The sequence below is a fragment of the Ascaphus truei genome, unplaced genomic scaffold (genome assembly GCF_040206685.1).
Source record: "Ascaphus truei isolate aAscTru1 unplaced genomic scaffold, aAscTru1.hap1 HAP1_SCAFFOLD_650, whole genome shotgun sequence".
Lineage (NCBI taxonomy): Eukaryota > Metazoa > Chordata > Amphibia > Anura > Ascaphidae > Ascaphus > Ascaphus truei.
In genome coordinates, this window is record NW_027456983.1 from 171,684 (window position 1) to 191,620 (window position 19,937).

Consider the following 19,937-nt stretch of genomic DNA (forward strand, 5'->3'; position numbering starts at 1 on the left):
CAGATCAAGCAATATCCTACATGTGTTTTTTTTTAATACATCAGTTTTGTACTATGAGAAAATATGTGTAGCTTTTTTTAAAAACAACTCTGAATGACATGTTGAATGTATTATTATGAAAAAGACTTTTTTTTAGTTCTATAGCAACCATTTACGAAGTCACAGATACGGAGTCAATACTCCTATGCAGTCATTTAGTGAACCCCCGAGCCGAATCTTCGCCGATCGATAACAGAAGAACGGATCGATCGGCAACTTCGCGAATTACTTATCATGGTGGCTTATATTGATGCACATATTAAAGAGAAAAAAAATATAAATAAAACAAAAAAACCGGCAGCTTGCACTGCTGCTTTAAGAGATTGATCGAACCGGAGAAGATGAATCTGCGATGTGCAGAAAGATGTTCTTTAAATTGGTGACGGCAGTGAATATAAGCAAATCCATGAAATACTGAGCTCTGGATAACGTGTCGTACTAGGATTTAATGGTTACTTTTCTAAAGCAATTTGCACACAATACATGAAAGAAATGTGGAGACGGAGCGTCTGAAAGGGGATTAAATAGAATAAAGTTGTCTGTTTTAAGAAAGAAACCTTTTTGATTGTTTTTAAAAGGCTTCACCTCTTCAAAGAAGCATTTCTCTAGTCTCCATACTCTCTATAAACATGGACACGCCTATACAGTGATGTACCCATAATATCAGTTAGACCCGTGTTTTTAAACCTATTAGGCATGTATAGTAAGCGCAGGCGCGTTTAGTGCCTATAGGCCAAACGGTGACGCGCGCAGCTAGGGGACGTGGCCATGATGTCACAACGGTAGGCCGCGCTATGATTGGCTCAGAGTGTCACGTGGCACGGCAGCCGGTCGAAAATACCAATTTATTTGCATTTCCACACAGCTGCAGCGCCAACACTATCTGCCGCGCGCGTCAGCACTGGATAAAGTGTCATAGGGAGACAGGTATTTATCATTGCCTCGCACGCGCGCCAGCGCTTAGTATAATACCAAACTTACACTGTGCACCCCCTGCTAGAAAAGATTAACCCTCAATTAATATATATTTTGCCTACTCAGATTAGTGCTAGCAAAACTGACGATCTCAGGCAGTATAGTATTCTGAGCTTGTGGCGGGTAAACACATGCTTAAGGCCCCAAACTGCTCCTCAATGTGTGCAGACAGCATGGGGGGGGTATAGCTGTCAATCACGTACAAAGTCCCAACCCACAATGCCTTGCCGCTGCAATGGATGCAAAGCATTGCGGGGTGAGACTATGGAAGCCCCTGCTGCAATTCACAGCTATACCCCCCCACGCTAAGGTGCAGTTTGGGGCCTTACCAAGTGTGCAGTCCCCACACGGGCTCAGGGACCCACTTTTTTTGCGAACACCAAGGACACCCCTCCCTTGCAGGGGATCACGGCGTTAGACTATTATCTTCATTACAGTGTCTTTTATCAAATTATTTTAATTTATTTAAATAAATAAAACAATCTTCATTAGTGTCTTATCAAATGTAACGCTTACACCTTTAAGAACGCAGTACAGTATTAGGCCTCGGGCATAGTCAGCGCTTAGGCACTGACCCGTGCTGAGGCGCGCTCTCACTTACCAGTGAGCCCCTGCAGCCGCAGTGAGAGCGGCTTTAGCAGGGGCTCGCGCACGCTTCCGCAAGCGTGCGGAAGCGTAGGTCTTTAGAAAATGTAAAATTCAAATTCCAATGAGGGCGACCCAGCTCCGTGACGTCACTGGCCCGCCCCCCGACACGCCCCCGGACGGCGCGCGTATCAAGGCCAGGGAAAGCACCCGCTTTCCCTCAGCCTCAGCGCACCTCCGCACAGGCTGAGTCACCATGGACGCAGCCTTAGGTAGCTTTGTCTATCGCTTTAAAATTGGACTTCGTAAAAGGAAGGAGTACAAAAAGTTCCACAATTAAAATGTCATTGTCACTCAGTAGCAAAATCTACCATTTCATGTTAATTTCAAGAAGTAGTTAGTCAATTTTGATGTTACAAAGACTTTAGAGTGCTCAATTGAGGCAGTGAGAGACACACAGCCATACTCGATAATTAACGGTTCCAGAAAAGCATCGTTGAAATTCACAACAGCCCCATCTGCTCCTTGACACACAGTCAAGATTACAACTTTGAACTATCTTTCTTTGTGCTGGTTTTGTGAGGATACAAAGTACTTTCTTCTCTTTGCTTTGGGAAATTGCTTTGAAACGGTGAAATCCAATATGTGCCCCAATTACTATAAAACATCAGTAAACAAATCAATAGAAAAGTGCATGCTCTTATTTGGTTAATGCCTTCTCGTGACAAATGTGTGTTTACGCCGCTAGGAATGACACACAAAATTATAAAACATTGCTAAAAAGTCAATATGACGATATTTTTCCTTTGTCAGGTTGCTTCAACTTTGCGAAACAAGAAATGTTACCGTATACGTTCTGGAAGCTGCCCAAATCAGAAACGGGAATAGAAACTGTTTTATAGATCGTTTTCGGTAATGCTGCCAGAGTTCTGATTACAATTTATTCATGATTTTGTATATTAACACTGAATGCTATTAATTAATCCGGGGGGGAGGGGGGAAATGGGAGTCCTCATCCCGTAAGTTATGTTATGACTGTTCTCCAGCGTTATAAGACACCACAATAGAGCCAGCGCTACAACACAATGCCTCGTTTATTTCGTAAAGTGCTGTACACACTTGGTGTAATGCCCCAAGCTTGACATAAAGTCGTATAAATACTTTGCATCAGTTTTGTAAAAAAAGAAAGTGCTTCATGGTGAAATAGTTGATGGATGTCATACGATTATGAAAAGTGTCATATTGCCATTATTTTAATGCATACCTGTGGTGCCCCCCGTCTGCGTACCCTCCATTTCCGTAGATTTTTGTGCTGGTGTGTGACACAAAAACTACAAATAAGACCGCAGGGCGCAATGCGAATGTTGCCATTTTTATTGGTTGCCCAAGCAGCGAGAATAACAAATGAGATATTCTCTGTCCAGAAAGAAAAAAATATTCAGACAAAAAAAAAGGAGTAATACCTCGGGAACCAGGCAATCTCCGGACGTCGGGGGGACCACTGATCAGCTCTTGGGGATCCCCTAAGAATAGGTTAACAGACCCCCCCCCCCTCCCCTCCCAAACAGCCAGTGCAAATTGCTACTTTCAATGTGACTTTAACTTATGTAATGTTAGTATCTTGCCACGTGGACATTTCCTGCTCTTCTTTATATGTTTAAGTACTAAAAAAAAAATCACATTTTTCTTAAGCTCTAGCTTCAGAGTTTACCATGGTAACATTTAGACCGCACAGGACTCTGGGAACAGGTCCATTTTAACCTCACTTGATATTTCTAACGCTTATATCTCCTGAAGAAAGGAAGGGTTTTAAAAGCAAGGTAGAAATAATAGAACAGAATCAGCGCAGACTGTTGCTTTAATAATGTATTGCTATGAAACGATGCTACGGGCCTCACAAGAGGCAAACAGGTCCATATACAGCTATTATTGTGTCCGTTCTATTAAATAAAATAATTGCTACTTTCGGTGTAGTATTTTTAGAAATACTGCTAGAAAGGCCGTGACATTTATTCTAAATAAAACTGAACAGCAGCTAGGAGTGTCGGTATAAAAGAAGCTGCACCTTTCTCACATCAAGGATGGGAATATAATCATTTTAAGCAACCCCCTGGCTAGCTCTTCAGATCATGCTATTGTGGGGGGACAATTAGATTACTGTTGCACACATGGAGTACATTAGCTTCAAACACTTATCCAGAGAGAGATCTGATCCAACCGATGGCAGTCTAGGAAAGTGCCATCTGCTGCTCTCGGAGTTAGAAAGAGTTGAATTTTATATTGTGGTACCTTTTAATAAAACAGGATAAAGGCACAAAGGCCGAGCTGTGTGCTGCATAAATCAATGTCTACATTGATATACAAAGCTCACGACACATCTTTGTATAACTCTTACTTACTGAATCATATGAATCAGCCAAAGAGGACCCCTTGACTAACCCAATCTCACCATCTAAGACATGGTATCAGTGTCTGCAAAGAAGCTTCTTTCAAGACCACACAACCTACCAAAATGAGACACACTCAAAAGACACTTATGAGTATTCTTTCGTTGATCTATTACACAGAAAATCTGAGATGTATGGCATAGCACAAAGCCCCAATTACTTTTCTTTGAATTGTATATTATTCTTCAAAATGTATTTGTAGGTCAATGTCCCACACGGTTACCCTTATGTCACGAACCGACACAACCTCACAACTGTGCCACAATTGACATATACTTGCTATCACTACGTAATCTCTGCTCTGCATCTGAAGCCAGATATGTTTATTGCTGGTGGTTTACGCAGAATTAGACAGCATGTTCACTTTCTTCTGAGTGACCAATTGAATTTGCTGCTCTATAATAATGAGGAAATATGACGAATATACGCAACTTGCAATGAAAGAGCCGATGAATACACACAAAAACAAATCACATAGCGGACACACCACACTTCGGGTAAGAAGACAAACTTTTCCAGCAACTGAACATAATGATCAGAGCGAGATTTTTGTCAAATCACAACTATCAATTATTTATTTGGTGCCAGTTAAAATCACAAGCCTGATTATATTTCTTATAGAATTCAAAATACAGACAAAAGTTTAAGCAAAATTGATAGGGTATAACATGTGTACCAAGTTAACTCAGTCCTGTGAATTATAAGATCATACGATACAGAAATAAATAACTCCTCTCTTTCCCCAACAGGTTTAGCTCGTAGACTTAGAGTAACCCATGTATTAAACAGTCGTAGGACCCCTGCAATGATCTTGGTGCATCGTTTTAGGGCCTTATTCTATGTGACAAAGCAGCCATTCAGGCTGTTTTTGGCCGGAAATCCCCATTGAGGTCTATATTAAGCAGGAAACCATGTTTTTAGTTCCTAAAGTCAAGAAAGACTATTTCGGCTTATGACAGCCCCATACTTTAACCCCTGCAGTGCCACGGGGGTCTCCTTCGGACACTGAAGTGATTACGTGATTTTACCACATACGTGTTCGTATTATATGGGATAACGATTCTGATAGCAACCAATGTCGCTACTATGCCAAGGGTTAAAATAATGAAGGAATACACTGCTCCTGGAAACAATAACAAGGTGACCTAGAACTTAAGCTAAAGAGGAGATCAGAGTAGTTCAGTGGTAATGTCCCCCGGACCGTGAAATGGGGGAGGCAGGTTCGTGTGACTTTGGGCAGGTAACTTTTCTCCCTGTGCATCAAGCCCCAAAATCAGATTGTACACTCTTCTACGGGGCAGGGACTCGTTTTCTCTGTAAAATGCAATATACATGATCAGGAATATACAAGATATACCAAAATAATCGCTTACCATGCTCCACAAAAACATTGCAGTGGGGACCTCCATGCCTGGCAGACTCTTTCTTCCCTGCTCCTTTGATGAAAGGTAAGGCGGGCAGGCTTGGCCTCCTCTGGTCCCCAAGCACTTTTCCGGGCTGTTGCCCCATAAATTAAGGATATGCAGGACTGTTTGCAAAAAGTAGAAGATCTTGTCCTTTCAGATTGTCAAACCGTGTATAGCAGTTGTATTCACAGCATCCAGTTCCTTACTGGTCAGCAAATCGATTTCAGTTCAGTGAGGTTAGTCAGCAAGAAAAAAAAAAAGTGGAAAAAAAGAGACAGGATTTCCTTGTGTATATAAAAGTGAAGTCTCTTTGGTCTGGCTCTAGTGAGCTGTGCAAGGCAACAATGAAACCAGTTACAGGTAGTCCTCGTTTCACTTTACAATGAATGGCATATCCAACGCTTTACAATGCAACCCTATGGTTCGTTTTTCGACGCCTGAATGCGTTATCCGAAGCTCACCGCCACTGATTAACATGGGACTCACTTTACAACGGTTTCACTATCCAACGCTATTTTCAGAACGGGTTCCGGTGGATAACCGAGGACTGTCTGTACAGGTGAATGAATGAAGTGTGTCGAACCGTGCAAAGACACACACACCTGGGGTGCCTTATTGGTGCAACAACTGTCCCCAAGTAAGACAAAACGTTACACACACACACACACAAAGCAATAGTGTTAGGGGGTTTGCCCCATGTGCAATGCATTCAGTGTCAGATATTGCATATATTGTAAATAGAAACTTTCAAGTATGTGAGTTATTAGTGTCATGGTCACTGGTGTAGCAGGCCGGTGGGTCCCCTGGGATGGGGGGACAGCCGGGCTCCTCCAGCCCTTCCCGGGGGATATTCGGCGTTACCGGGGTTAGGAGAGAAGCGCCCCCGCCTTCCCCTCCTTGGTCATCCCGGGGGGGAGGGAGGGATGGTGGGGGTCACAGGCCCCGTGTTGACTCGTTCATGTCCCTGGGTGAGAGGGGGAATGGACCCCAGGGCAGGGAGTGACCACAGGTGACCCGGTGTCCCAGGCGGTGGGATGCCCCGCTCCCGGGGCCTCTCATGCGGTGTAGATAGGTGACAGCGGCTCCGCTCAAGTTCCCTCCCCGGGGGGGTGGAGAGAGCAGGTGACAGGACGGAGCTGGGGGAGCCCGAGCCGTGCTGCTTCGGTCACTCAGTGGCCGTATCCGCCGCCATGATGGGTCCTGGCCGCTGCCCTGGGAGACGACGTTGACGTGTGGAACGTCACTTCCGGGTAGTTTGCATGCGAGGCTGTGCGCATGCGCAGTACTTTCCCATCCTGTGCCGCATTCTACTAGCTATTAAAGATCCCCGATTCCCCCTCCCTCCCGGGGGGGAGAGAGAGGAAAGGGGAAAGAAGACGAGAGAAGGGGGAAAGGGGAAAGAAGACGAGAGAAGGGGGAAAGGGGAAAGAAGACGAGAGAAGGGGGAAAGGAGAAGAGAGAAGGGGGAAAGGAGAAGAGAGAAGGGGGAAAGGAGAAGAGAGAAGGGGGAAAGGAGAAGAGAGAAGGGGGAAAGGAGAAGAGAGAAGGGGGAAAGGAGAAGAGAGAAGGGGGAAAGGAGAAGAGAGAAGGGGGAAAGGAGAAGAGAGAAGGGGGAAAGGAGAAGAGAGAAGGGGGAAAGGAGAAGAGAGAAGGGGGAAAGGGAAGGAGAGAGAAGGGGGGGAAGAAGAGAGAAGGGGAAAGAAGAAGAGAGAAGGGGGAAAGGGGAAAGAAGAAGAGAGAAGGGGGAAAGGGGAAAGAAGAAGGGGGGAAGGGGAAAGAAGAAGAGAGAAGGGGGGGCGAGAAGAAGAGAAGGGGGGGAGAAGAAGAGAGGGGGGGAAAGAAGAAAAGAGAGGGGGGGAGAAGAGAGGGGGAAAGAAGAATAGAGGGGGGGGGGGGAGAAAAGAGGGAGAGGAGAAGAAAAGAGGGGGTAGAGGAGAAGAGATATTTAGGGACATTTGTATGTACAAAAAACACATATCTGCCAGCGAGATCCATGCTCTGAGCACAGGGAAGTGGGAAATCTGGCATTTAAAACTCATTAATAGGTTGAACTTGATGGATGTACATCTATTTTTCAACCTCATCTACTATGTAACTACAGTGTGTAACCTGCTGCTCTATGCATTGTGGGATTTGCGGTTCAGAATTGGGAATGCAGGACTACACGCCCTAATGTACCCACAGGTAGGTGTTAAAAACCATGATAGAACCAAAATCTGGAGTTAGCCAACAGGTGTGGCGGGGACGGGGGAAATGGAAGGATTGTTTTCATCCATAAAAGCACAAATGCCCACAATAAATTAAATGACCCAGTTATAATGTAACAGCGCCCTTACCAAAAGGGGCAAAATCCTCAAATCGTGCAGAAATTCTCACTTTCTACTCAAAAGGAAGCTGTATATCCATGACAGGTGAAAAGTTGCACTCTGGGAACTTGGGGGACTGGCTTTAATAGAAAGTTGAATTTGAAATCAACCATAGCAAACGGTTTCCTTTCTTGTGGATCACTGGAACTTTTTCCAACAGCAGATAGGAGCAATACACAGCATCAGGGGGTGGCCAACTCCAGTCCTCAAGGGCCACCAACAGGCCAGCTTTTAAGGATACCCCTGCTTCAGCACAGGGGGTTCCATCAGAATGTCTGAGCCACCTGTGCTGAAGCAGGGATATCACTCATACCTGGCCCATTGGTGACACTTGAGGACTGGAGTTGGCCAACCCTACGCTACATTACTTATTTAGATACAAATATGGGTTTCATTGGAACACAAAGAACCCAGGTACATATCTGTCAGACACCTATTTACCATGTGGTAAATGAGGATTTTCACTAGCAACAAAGATATGGCTTTAGGGTTATTATAAGCATGTCCCATCCACAAAGTTTGCCCCAATAAACATGCAGATATCTCATCAAATGCATCACTTTACTTACAAACTGACCACATTATCACACTTCAGATACATATAGACAGCCAATTGGATAGAAGGTACAAAACATGTAATGCCACGGAAGGAACACTGGGTGAAGATGCATACACCACAAAGGCGACCCATGGATGTGAGGGGAGTTGTAGGTCATGTTGCTGCGTTTCGGCTATACACAACCCATGTAAAAGTTGCCATAGTAATATAAGAAAGCAAATGAGTCATCTGCCCTGTGATACAGAGGTCTACGTCTTCCAGGATAAGTTGAATGCCTTTTTGAAGGTCAAAGTGTCCTCTTCGTTGCAGCATCTTCTCCAACAGGGTTATGTCAGGTGGGACTTTTGGTAAATGGGCCTGGTTTCCAGGGAGTGGAAGGCCTTTGACGAGTCAGGATTAGCCCTCCTGCTCCACGAGTCGCTGCCTGGTCTCCATCACTATATCTTCCATCACTTCTATCTTCAGTAGGTCCTTGATCTGCAACATGAAAAAGCATAAAAGCAGCTAAACAAACTGCGACCCTCACATGCCGACTGTTCTATTCCGCATCATAAAACACATCTTCCAAATCCACAATGGCAGCGATAACAGTATAGAGCAGTGTTTCTCAACCAGGGTGCCGGGGAACCTTGGTGGGACGTGACCTTCTACCAAGGGTGCCGCGGCACCAGGGGAAGAACACGGCTGGCTGCTCTGGGGGAACATCCCGCGGTGCCTGGAGATATAGAGGGTGCGACCCGCCTCTCCTCTCTCAGCCCAGCACAGAGGAAAGAGAGAACCCTCTTCATCTCCAGACCTTGCAGGATGTGCCCGCTGAGCAGCTGACATGTATGAGGTGTGTGGGAGGAAAGAGGGAAGGAGTGTGGGCTTACTGTGGGGAGGAGAGTGTTTGTGTGTGTGTGGGGGGGTGGGGGGGGGCTTTGTGTGGAGAGGGTGAGGAAAGCTAGTGCATTTATTGGGTGGTGGAAGGGATGTGGTGTAAATGAGAAGGGGGGGGTGAATGGGATGTTTATGATTAAGAAAGAGGGTGAGTGTGCTGTGTGAGAAGAGGGGTACATGTGGAATGTGTTGCGTAAATAGGTGAGTATGATGTGTGAGTGTGAGGGGTGTGCGCTTATGAAAAGGAGGATGAGGGAGGATGAGGGTTGGTGTGGGGAGAGGATGAGTGAGGGGACTGAAGAGAAGGGCAGCCCCAAGATTTAAAAAAATCCTTTAGGGGTGCTCCTACTCAGAAAAGGCTGAGAACCGCTGCTATAGGACTATTCTGCTAATCTGGTAAAGCAAATACATTGACACTTTAGGAAGAGCATTGAATGGTCCAGGAATCTACAGGTATTTAAAGACCACCGTAGGCCCGTAATATAGTGAGCGCTCTTGCTGCGTCGTGCGCGTGTGCGGCAGTTATAATTGGCTGTGGTTAGCCAGCCGTTGTATGCTAGGGTCGCGCGCGGCAGTGAGTGTGGAGCCTGGCGATAGCGGGGAAGTGTGTGTGTGTACATTGTTAATAAATATTTTATTTTTTTACCAACGTGTCTTTTTTTTTTCATTTTAAAAATATATAATAAATCGCGCACACACCACGTCACATGCACGCGCGCCTACTATAAAATGCGCCTAACTTTGCAAGAGAATCATTCCTATTAACTTGGGGGGTGGACTCTGGTTTTTTAGGCATGCCAAACACTGTGATAAAGTTCCTTTTCTGAGATCACACACATTGCCTGAGGCAGGATGAGAACGCACAGTGAAGGAAAACAATGATGCATGAACAGAGGGCAAGTCAAGGCTATGTGGTATTGATATAATCAGATGGAAGGTTGCACAATGGGCAACGTCTTTGCTTTGCCAGAGGGATTGCTAAATCTGTATGTTGTAGACCAGGGGTGGCCAACTCCAGTCCTCAAGGGCCACCAACAGGTCAGGTTTTCAGGATATCCCTGCTTACGCACAGGTGGCTTAATCATTGGCTTAGTCGAAGACTGAGCCACCTGTGGTGAAGCAGAAACTGCTTGATCCACCTGTGCTGAAGCTGGGATATCCTGAAAACCTGACCTGTTGGTGGCAATTCAGAACTGGAGTTTGCCACCCCTGATCTAAGTGATTTCATGAATAACCAAGTTATACATTTAGGGAATAGCCAGTTGAGATAACCATTGGAGCAACTCAAGAGGCTGGGATATGTCGTACCAGGTGAGGCATTGAGGCTTCGTAGCAGTACAGGATGCTGGTATCATACAGTAGCATCTTCTGAGCAGACAGGGCCAGGATGCAGTTCCGTAGGCGAGAGATCACTTCCCGGTCAGACATAGATATCGGCTGCAGAATAAAGCACAATGTGGATAATCTTATGGAGCTACCGAAACATTGTAGCTTCAGCAAGAATGGTTTCTAACGTCCTACGCTGGCTGAGGGAAACTGGAGCATCGTTCTTCCAGTCTCACAGTTTTGGTGAAAAAAAAAATACCAGAATAGTCTAATTATCGGCACCAGACAAAATATGTGCAAAAATAAAAGGGGGTTTATTGACCCATAACACACAGGAGCTCGACGTTTCGGTCCCCTTGTCTGGTGCTGATAATTAGACCATTCTGGTCTTTTCTTTAATTGTATATGTATTTTCTATCTAGCACAGACACCCTATGTAGGATACTTAAGTGACTTGGTGCGCAGCCTTTTCCTAAATGCATAATATACCTCTCGCAGAGAATCCAGTGTGAATTTTAACCAAAGCTACATCACCGTTCCAAGACCAACGCAACACAAAAAAAACCACTTACCACCATAGCACACAGCCGCTAAGCTTAGGAAACGTGTGGGGGGAACGCTGCTAATGTCCCCTAGCTACAGATCTCCAGCCAGCTGCCCGAGACGTTACGATGCGGGCTGGAAACTTGCTGGAGCTGGGATCCACGGTGCCCGTTACCTTCCAGGCCCCAAGCATTACCTCTAGATTTGTGACAAAGCCTCCCGCCTCCTCCTCCGTGTGTTCAGGGGTAGGGTAGAGCCAGATCGAGCCGTTGTTCCCCAGGATGACGGAGGCACCGCAGGGCAGGTTATGAAAATGCGTCTTGCGTCTCTTTACCAACGAGGGCGAAACCTTAACTAGAACGCCCTGTCCGAGCTAAGACAGAGAACCGATTATCTGCTGACATGCTATACAAAAATAGCGTCTATGTATACAATCTGCTTAGTTATAGATGTATACGTATACAATATGCCTATTTATATATGTATACGTATCAAATGAATGTAAGCATTGGCAAAATTCTATTAAGTCAATATAGGTGCAAATGTGTGTGTAGAAATACATCAAATTCAACTTATATACTGTACATATACAAGTGCGTATGTAAATATAAAAACAAATTATATATCATATATATATAGTTATTGTTCTATTTATCTGTTTTTCTCTTAGTGCAATAGTCATCTTACAATATTTTTGGGCGCTATTCTTCCATACACACTAAAAGGTGCAATAAATGTACACACACACACACACACACACACACACACACACACACACACACACACACACACACACACACACACACACACACACACACACACACACACACACACACACACACACACACACACACACACACACACACACACGTTTTTGCTTAAAGCAGCAATTCAGGTTGCATCGCTTGGTTTTTTTTTTGGGTGTGTTTTTAATTTTGTTATACGATTGAAGCAGGGGGTCTGTGGAGCTGAACCCCATTAATTTCAGCTCTTGGGACCCCCTACTTCTAGAGACTTCTCTCCGTAGAGGGTGCCGGTATCTGCAGCCAGGGAACTGTGCGCCTAACATAATGGCCGCTTTAAATGTCCCGCAGGGCCAATAGAAAGCCGTGACGTTATGGGATGCGGCTTCCTACCGGCCGGCGTGACACACATTTAAACCAGCGATACGGAGATCTATATCTCGGGGAGCAGGGGGTCCTGGGGTTTAGCTCTGGAGACCCCCTGCTTCAATCCTATGTCAAAAAAATCCCCCCCAAAAAGCCAAGCAACTTGGATTGCAGCTTTAATTGGTCAATTGATGGCACTTTTATACTAACTACCCCACTCGGACAATATAACTAAGAAATGGATGTAGCACGGAGTACGCACACACCGCCGGTATACCCGCGTTTTACCTTGCCATACTTGAGACTGCGTGTGTGCATGGATAACGCCCCATCAGAGTACACCGCCTGGACCTCTGCCTGCGAGTGCGGGTCAAGGACGAACGGGTCCAACAGGATGGAAAGATCAGTGACGCCAAGTGTCTTATATACGCAGCCAACAAAGCGTTCTCCAATCAGCACAATAATGTTACCTGTTTGTGGTCCTTGGAAACTCCCTTTGCCGTCATCCCCAGAAAAGCCCCTTATTTATTTATTTTTTTACACACTACATCTCGAGGTAGCGGTTGCTGAAAATTTGCCTCCATTGGGAAGTTAAAATGGCCGCTTGCATTCACAGACATGGAAACAAACAGGTTCGCCAAGGTAATTAATATGAGTCAAATAATCAACACGTGGAAACTTGTGAATTAAAAGCGAGAAATTAAGATCAGAACCACACGCTGTAAGAATGTGTTATAGCTTCATATCCATTTGGGGGAGAAATGCGGCTGTACTGGGGGGGGGGGGGGAGAAATGCAGCTGCACTGGGGGGGGGGGGAGAATGCCGCTGTACTGGGGGGGGGGGGGGAGGCGGAATGCCGCTGTACTCGGGGGGGTGAGGGGGGGGAGAATGCCGCTGTACTGGGGGGGGGGGGGGAGAGAATGCTGCTGTACTTGGGGGTGGGGGAGAATGCCGCTGCACTTGGGGGGGGGGGGGGGAGAGAGAATGCCGCTGTACTTGGGGGTGGGGGAGGGGGAGAATGCCGCTGTACTTGGGGGGGGGGGGAGAATGCCGCTGTACTTGGGGGGGGAATGCCGCTGTACTTGGGGGGGGGGGAATGCCGCCTAACTTGGGGAGGGGGGAGAATGCCGCTGTACTGGGGGGGGGGGGGGGGGGGGGGAGAGAATGCCGCTGTACTTGGGGGGGTGGTGGGAGAATGCCGCTGTACTTGGGGGGGTGGGAGAATGCCGCTGTACTTGGGGGGGTGGGAGAATGCCGCTGTACTTGGGGGGGGGGGGGGGGGAAATGCCGCTGTACTTGGGGGGGGGGGGAGAATGCCGCTGTACTTGGGGGGGGGGGGGGGGGGAAATGCCGCTGTACTTGGGGGGGGGGGAAATGCCGCTGTACTTGGGGGGGGGGGGGGGAGAATGCCGCTGTACGCGGGGGGGGGGGGGGGGAAATGCCGCTGTACTGGGGGGGGGGGGGGAGAATGCCGCTGTACTTGGGGGGGTGGGGGGGGGGAGGATGCTGCTGTACGGGGGGGGGGGGGGGAACCTAAAGAAATGGGATCAATCGGCAGTTTGGTTTCAATCAAGAAGCCTTAATTGGCCTTAAGGGCTAAATCAACGACGCTACATGATTTCAACCCAACTCTGTGCTGCTGTCATTGGAAAAGCTGTCACGTATACGTTTGTTCAGAGATTTCACACGAATGTATTCCCAGTGCACAGCCCCGCCCCCCGTGCGCAGCCCCGCCCCCGTGCGCAGCCCCGCCCCCGTGCGCAGCCTGTGCCTCCGCGGACCACGGGAGAGGGAGTGGCTCAGTGAATGAAGACACTGACTGGCACTGAGTTTGAAGCGGGGGAACCTGGCTCCCGGTGTCTCCGCCTTGTGACCTTGAGCAAGTCACTTTATTTCCCTGTACCTCCCGGAACCAAAAACAGATTGTAAGCTCCACGGGGCAGGGACCTGTGCCTGCAAAATGTCTCTGTAAAGCGCTACGTAAAACTAGCAGCGCTATACAAGAACATGCTATTATTATTATTATTATTAAGGATACACTGATCAAGTCTCCTTCCTGCAGGTAGCGCCTCATCGCCAGCTCGTCCTCTGCCGACCTCCTCCTCTGAAAGACAACGCAGGCACGTGAGAGCAGCAGTGCGTGTAATGAAGCCGCGAGCAGCCGTCTGCCAAGACGACCTCTTGAGATGCACTTGTATCATGCAATGCTACAGCTAGGTTACCGCCAAGTGCTGCCACTCAGGGCACAGAGAGGAGGATGAGCTAATGCAGGGGCAGCCAACTCCAGTCCCCAAGAGCCACCAACAGGCAAGGTAATGGGGATATCCCTGCTTGAGCACAGGTGGCTCAATCAACTGAGCCACCTGTGCTGAAGCAGGGATTATCCAGAAACCTTGACCTGTTGGTTGCCCTTGAGGATTGGTGTTGGCTGCCCTCTAATCCCCGTCAAACCATAAAGTGCCCACTACAAACGTGTACGGATAAACCCAAACAATACTACAGCCAAGAAACCGCGCGCTCACGCCAAGCCGACCCGAATAACTCCATCAGTTGTAAACAGTAAGAGCATTATCAATCACCGCGCTGATGGGATCTCGCACAGCGGGAGCCGACTTTCAATGCGACATTTCCGCACCAGCAAATTTGCATGTTTGTCGTACGTTGTTTCAATTATGCTAATTTTATTGTTGCCATTAAGTCCACAAGTCAGAGTAATGTACTGGCGCACACATTAGATTAAAAGGCACAAATAAAAAATTTAAAAAAAGGGGGGGGGGAGGGGGGTTTATTAACGGTCGATTTTTCATTCAAAGTGCCGGCCGTTCATGAAACCAAAACGCCAACGGCCAAGATGTAAATAACCCAACGTGGATTTACACCTCGTTTCCATGTGGGTCACTTAGCTACAAATGTACAGGTCACTTAGCTACAGAGGTACGGGTCACTTAGCTACAGAGGTACGGGTCACACGACTTATTGCAATTGGTAACATTAAGGAGAGAAAAGCCTTTGATCCCTTTAATATCAGGGTGACCGTTTGAGAATGACGGGCGCGCAGAACATGTTCAGTACACAGGATTGGTCAGGCGTCTGGAGGTGGGCGCAGGGGGAGTGGACACGATCCGCTTACTCACCAACTCTCCGCCCGCCAAGTTTACAGCCGAAAGCAGCAGCACCGAGTCCAGCCGGGAGTTAGTGTCTACCTTCCACCTCCTTTGCTGCACCTGACCGGGCAAGAAGAGCATGCGAGAGAAAAAAAAAGCACCAGCAGATCTGAGCGCGTGTATATCATTCATATTTGGGGGTGGAGGGCAGACATATTGCAAGAAGCAATGACCATTGTTGGGACAAATATGGTACTTTACTGGTTTCCCAGGTATTTCCAAAGAACAAGATGACCAAGGGCAAGATGGTAGGATAAAAACAGCAAGTGTGTATATACATACACACACACACACACACACACACACACACACACACACACACACACACTATATTGTGCTGCCACAGTAAACAGCATATTACAATACACTTAGGCCGCACTTATAGTGCTGGCGACGACGACACGACCGATGACGTTATCCGTCACCGTCGCCATTAGCGAAAGTTGTAATTAGATTTTTTGCGACGTCTCTGGCAACAAGGCCAGTGACGTCATTAAGGGGGCGGGCCGCGCAATTTGATTGGTTTCGAGACAGTCTCTAAAAAAATCAAATTTACCCGGCTTCAAAAATTTTGGTATCTCCGTCACCGTCGCGCTTACTATAAGCGCTTGCGACGGAGTCAATGTATTTGTTTTGGAGCTGCGTCGCCAGGCACTATAAGTGCAGCCTTACGTGGACGTATGGGAATGATAATTGATATTGCACTTTATAAATCACGCCCCATAACAAACAGAAAGGTCACTTTACCTCTGTTATTCGGCCTACGACAATATCACCGACTTCTCCATTGTATCTAAAGGAAACACAGAGTATACATCTTATTGGATTTACCCGTACTCGTCGCCCGGAATGAACCAGAAAGGCAGGGATTGTAAAATGCTGTTTTCTCCTGCATGGAGTTTTTCAAATTAGTTATATTCAATGGTTTTCAAAAGTACATGCCAGTCAAACTCAGGGAGGCGGAATCAACTGCTGGGACATTTCTATGCAATGGTAGCTGAAAGGCAAGAGGACCCACAGGTGCTGGATGACTGGATAACTACCTGGTAATACACAGGAGTCATTATTACCATCATTTATTTATAGGACAACAAAATATTGCACAGCACAATACAAAGATGCAAGAATATAACACACGAGTATAATACAATATTCTACAGCGGCACAAAAGGGAAAGAGGGTGGGAAGGGGTGGGTGGTGGGAAGAGGTAGTTCATGTGCCAATTGGAGTATTCTTAGAAATGAGGTTGGAGATGTTTGGAGGAGCTATGCTGTTGAGAACCCTTGATGTGAGGCCTCAAATCTTGAACTTGATCCTGTATGATATTGGGAGCCAGTGTAGGGACTTATATAGGAGGAGCGCGCCAGTGAAGTAAAGGAGTCTGGCAAAAGTGCAAGGTCCCCCCCTTCCACAAATCTAATCATTCACCAAACAGGCACGACACCTTCACCATAATTCCCAAGGAGAGGCAGGAGGAGAACTTAGCACTACTTGGTGCTTTAAACGATTTATTGACATCGCCTTGCATTCGTGGCAATTTACCCAACGCGCTCCGTGGCCTGCGACTAACTCCCCATTCACTGACACTTCCAGCTTCAAATCCCCACTGTCCTCCCCGGCTCCTCCGAAGGTTCCATGAACAGCAGCTCAGCTAAGTCCGGAGCATTGCACAAGCGTTTAGATAAGATTGGAGTGGTGACCACCGATAGAGTGGGAAGCAAATTAGGAGGGGGTTATGTTATTATAAGGAAGGGATGGATTCTGACATTGTAGTGGAGATGGAAGGCAGGATTTGGTGAGGGACTGAATAGAGGGAATGAAAGAGAGGAGTCACAAATAACTCCCAGGCAGCGGGCTGAAGATGCGAGTTGGATGTTGGCGTCATTAATAGCGATTGAGAACAGTAGAAAGTGTTTCGTTTTGGACATGTTTAGGTACTCATGGGACATCCAGGAGGAGATGGTTGACAGACAGCTAGTTAAACGAGACAGAGAAGAGATCAGGAGAAGAGGCAAGAAAGGGATAGACTTCCTCCTCTGTTACTGGGGAAGATGTAGGTTGGAGCTGGAGTACAGCCAGGATCCAGGGTGAAAAAAAGAAGACTTTCCAGGGCAAATCCAAATAACAATACATGTATTCTCATCTTGATGCGTTGAATACATGTGAGCGACACATCTAGTCACAACAATTTGCAACTTGGGAGGAAGTACCAACCTGGTCTTCAAAGCTCGGACACAGATCAGCTTGTTGACTCTCTCTACCACGCCAGCCACCGATGCCAGGAGCTTCTCATCCTCCATGTACGTGCCATGGCCTCTAAAGACAATGAGAATTAACAAGGAGACCGTTCTCCTCAATAGCACGATCGTGCGGCAGGTTCCCACGCAGGGTTACCTGGCAGCCCTCTCTGAGCCAAGTACAGCAGCCGGATATTTACCATGAGCCCTGGTGTACACTGACACATACTTACCTGAGTTATTAACCTATCTATAGCTATTACATGCAGATAGAGACCACAAGTAACCAGGCTTATATGGTGCGTAGTATACAGAGATACAGGCCCGCGTGCAGTTCTGAATAAAATGCTACACAAGGGCGTAAATGGTGACACCCCCATTGCTTCTATGCACGACCCGTGTCCCCTAACCTGAAACACAAGGTGGGATCAGCAACTATGCAGGCCTGTTTTACACAGCGGGAGCTAATCTGGGCATAGCACAGTGACTGAAGGAGAGGGCAGTGATGTAGGTTGGCTAGCTGGGCTGATAAGTGGCTGTGTACAAACATGTCACAATATATAGACAAGGAGAGACACTATAGGCCAGAACTCCCAACTCCAGTCATCAAGGACCACTAACAGTCCAGGTTTTAAGGATACCCCCGGCTTGAGCACAGGTGGTTCAGTCAAAAGTATTGAGTCACCTGTGTTAATGAGAGGATAGCCTTAAAGACTGCACTGTAATAATGGTCCTTGTGAACCTCGGCTATGGGCTAGAACGATGGAGTATGGTACCTTGTAACGCAGACAGAATAAAAGTAAGCAGAAAGTGATTCCTCCCATGGTTAACTAGTGGTTAATAAGAGTGCAAGCTTTCAGGTCACCTAAAAAAAAAAAAACACATGGAAAAATATCCTGGAGACGGGGTCTGGCCCAGAAAGTGACTCTCTAATCTCTTCAGCCGTTAGTCATTAAGTAGATCACTGCTACCTTAGGCTGCGCTTATAGTGACAGCTACGCTGACGTCACGCTGCGGTCGCTGGAAAAATCAAGCGACTACCAGCGATAGCGACCAAGCCGTCGCTCCGACTATAAGCGCACGCAACGGGTTCAATACATTTGTTTTAAAGCGACGTCACTGTCGCCGGCACTATAAGCGCAGCCTTACTGTATCCTCTGTTAAACAAGAGTGACAGCATGAAGTACCTGCAGTTAAAAAAACAACCACAAAAGGCACATTACAGGAACAGTCTGGGAGAGATAGTATAAGGGAGGTTGGGAAAGGAGACCCGCTCTTCCACTCATCCGCACTGTATGATCAGTCCGGTGGTTCTTGGGGACCCAGCCAGCATCGGGTCATAACCGGCTGCCAGCGTGCTCTCACCTCATAAACCCGGTGTCTGTGGTGATCGTGTCCCCGGGAGACACCAGGTGTCGGTTACTCTCTTGCACTATGGACTCGCTAACCAGTTTTCGTGCCACCGGCAGCCTAACTTCCATCGCCATCCTCAACACTTTAGCAGAGTACCTCCTCGTGCCAAAGGCGCCGCCATGTCAACTGCTGGCAGCTTCCTGACGGATTTCCGCCATCCGCCATGTTGGAAGGTGGCAGAGACGCTGGCGTGGCAGCCATGTCAAGTCCGGGAAATCTGCAAAAATACATGCAGGCCGGAAGCAATGCAGCATGGCGGCCATATTTGGTACTGGCAAAATCTTATGGTCTATGACTGCCACCTGCAGGAAATACAGGATGATTGCACACATGTAAATGTTCTGTGTTGACAAATGATCCAGGCCTTCCTATAGTCATCATATATTCATTGTTACTGCAATAAAATGTATTTTACATTGAAAAAAAGATGATTTGTATCATAGGATATAATGCAAAAGGGCATTCAAAAGATCTGCAAAAGTTGGCATATTTGTACATTTATATTTTCCTTGCAAACCATTTAACAAACGAAAATATACAACATAATACATATACATATGTAGAACAGCCAGCACTGCTTTGTGCACAGGTAATCCTCGTTATCCAACGTTTCACTTTACAACGAATGGCATATCCAATGCTTTACAATGCAACCCTATGGGCCGTTTTTCGACGCCTGAATGCGTTATCCGACGCTCACCGCCACTGATTAACATGGGACTCACTTTACAGCGGTGTCACTATCCAACGCTACTTCCAGAACGGGTTCCGTTGTATAACCGAGGACTGTCTGTATAACTTTGATATTTGAAAGTTGAAGATTTTCAGATGAATAATATGCTTTTGCATAGGACTAAATTCCGTGGCGAATCCACTTCCCCTAACGTA

At 46.9% G+C, this 19,937-nt stretch overlaps 2 protein-coding genes across 3 annotated transcripts in view; both read right to left on the reverse strand.

The window, feature by feature from the left end:
- ABL1 (ABL proto-oncogene 1, non-receptor tyrosine kinase) overlaps positions 1–6,684 on the reverse strand; it is an 82,333-nt gene extending 75,649 nt beyond the window's left edge. For both annotated transcript variants that reach the window (XM_075584571.1, XM_075584570.1), the window contains exon 1: positions 5,420–6,684. In XM_075584571.1, coding sequence (XP_075440686.1) covers positions 5,420–5,555 — 136 coding nt within the window. In that variant the 5' untranslated portion in view covers positions 5,556–6,684. The remainder of the gene's footprint in view (positions 1–5,419) is intronic.
- A 1,676-nt stretch (positions 6,685–8,360) lies between these two features.
- On the reverse strand, positions 8,361–19,207 carry EXOSC2 (exosome component 2). The gene is made up of 9 exons (XM_075584566.1): positions 19,002–19,207; positions 17,614–17,715; positions 16,147–16,192; positions 15,370–15,459; positions 14,274–14,339; positions 12,523–12,591; positions 11,322–11,498; positions 10,565–10,693; positions 8,361–8,854 (listed from the first exon to the last, which is right to left on the reverse strand). The coding sequence occupies exons 1-9, from the start codon at positions 19,121–19,123 to the stop codon at positions 8,774–8,776; spliced, it is 882 nt and encodes a 293-aa protein (XP_075440681.1). The 5' UTR covers positions 19,124–19,207; the 3' UTR covers positions 8,361–8,773.
- Positions 19,208–19,937: the final 730 nt, after the last annotated feature.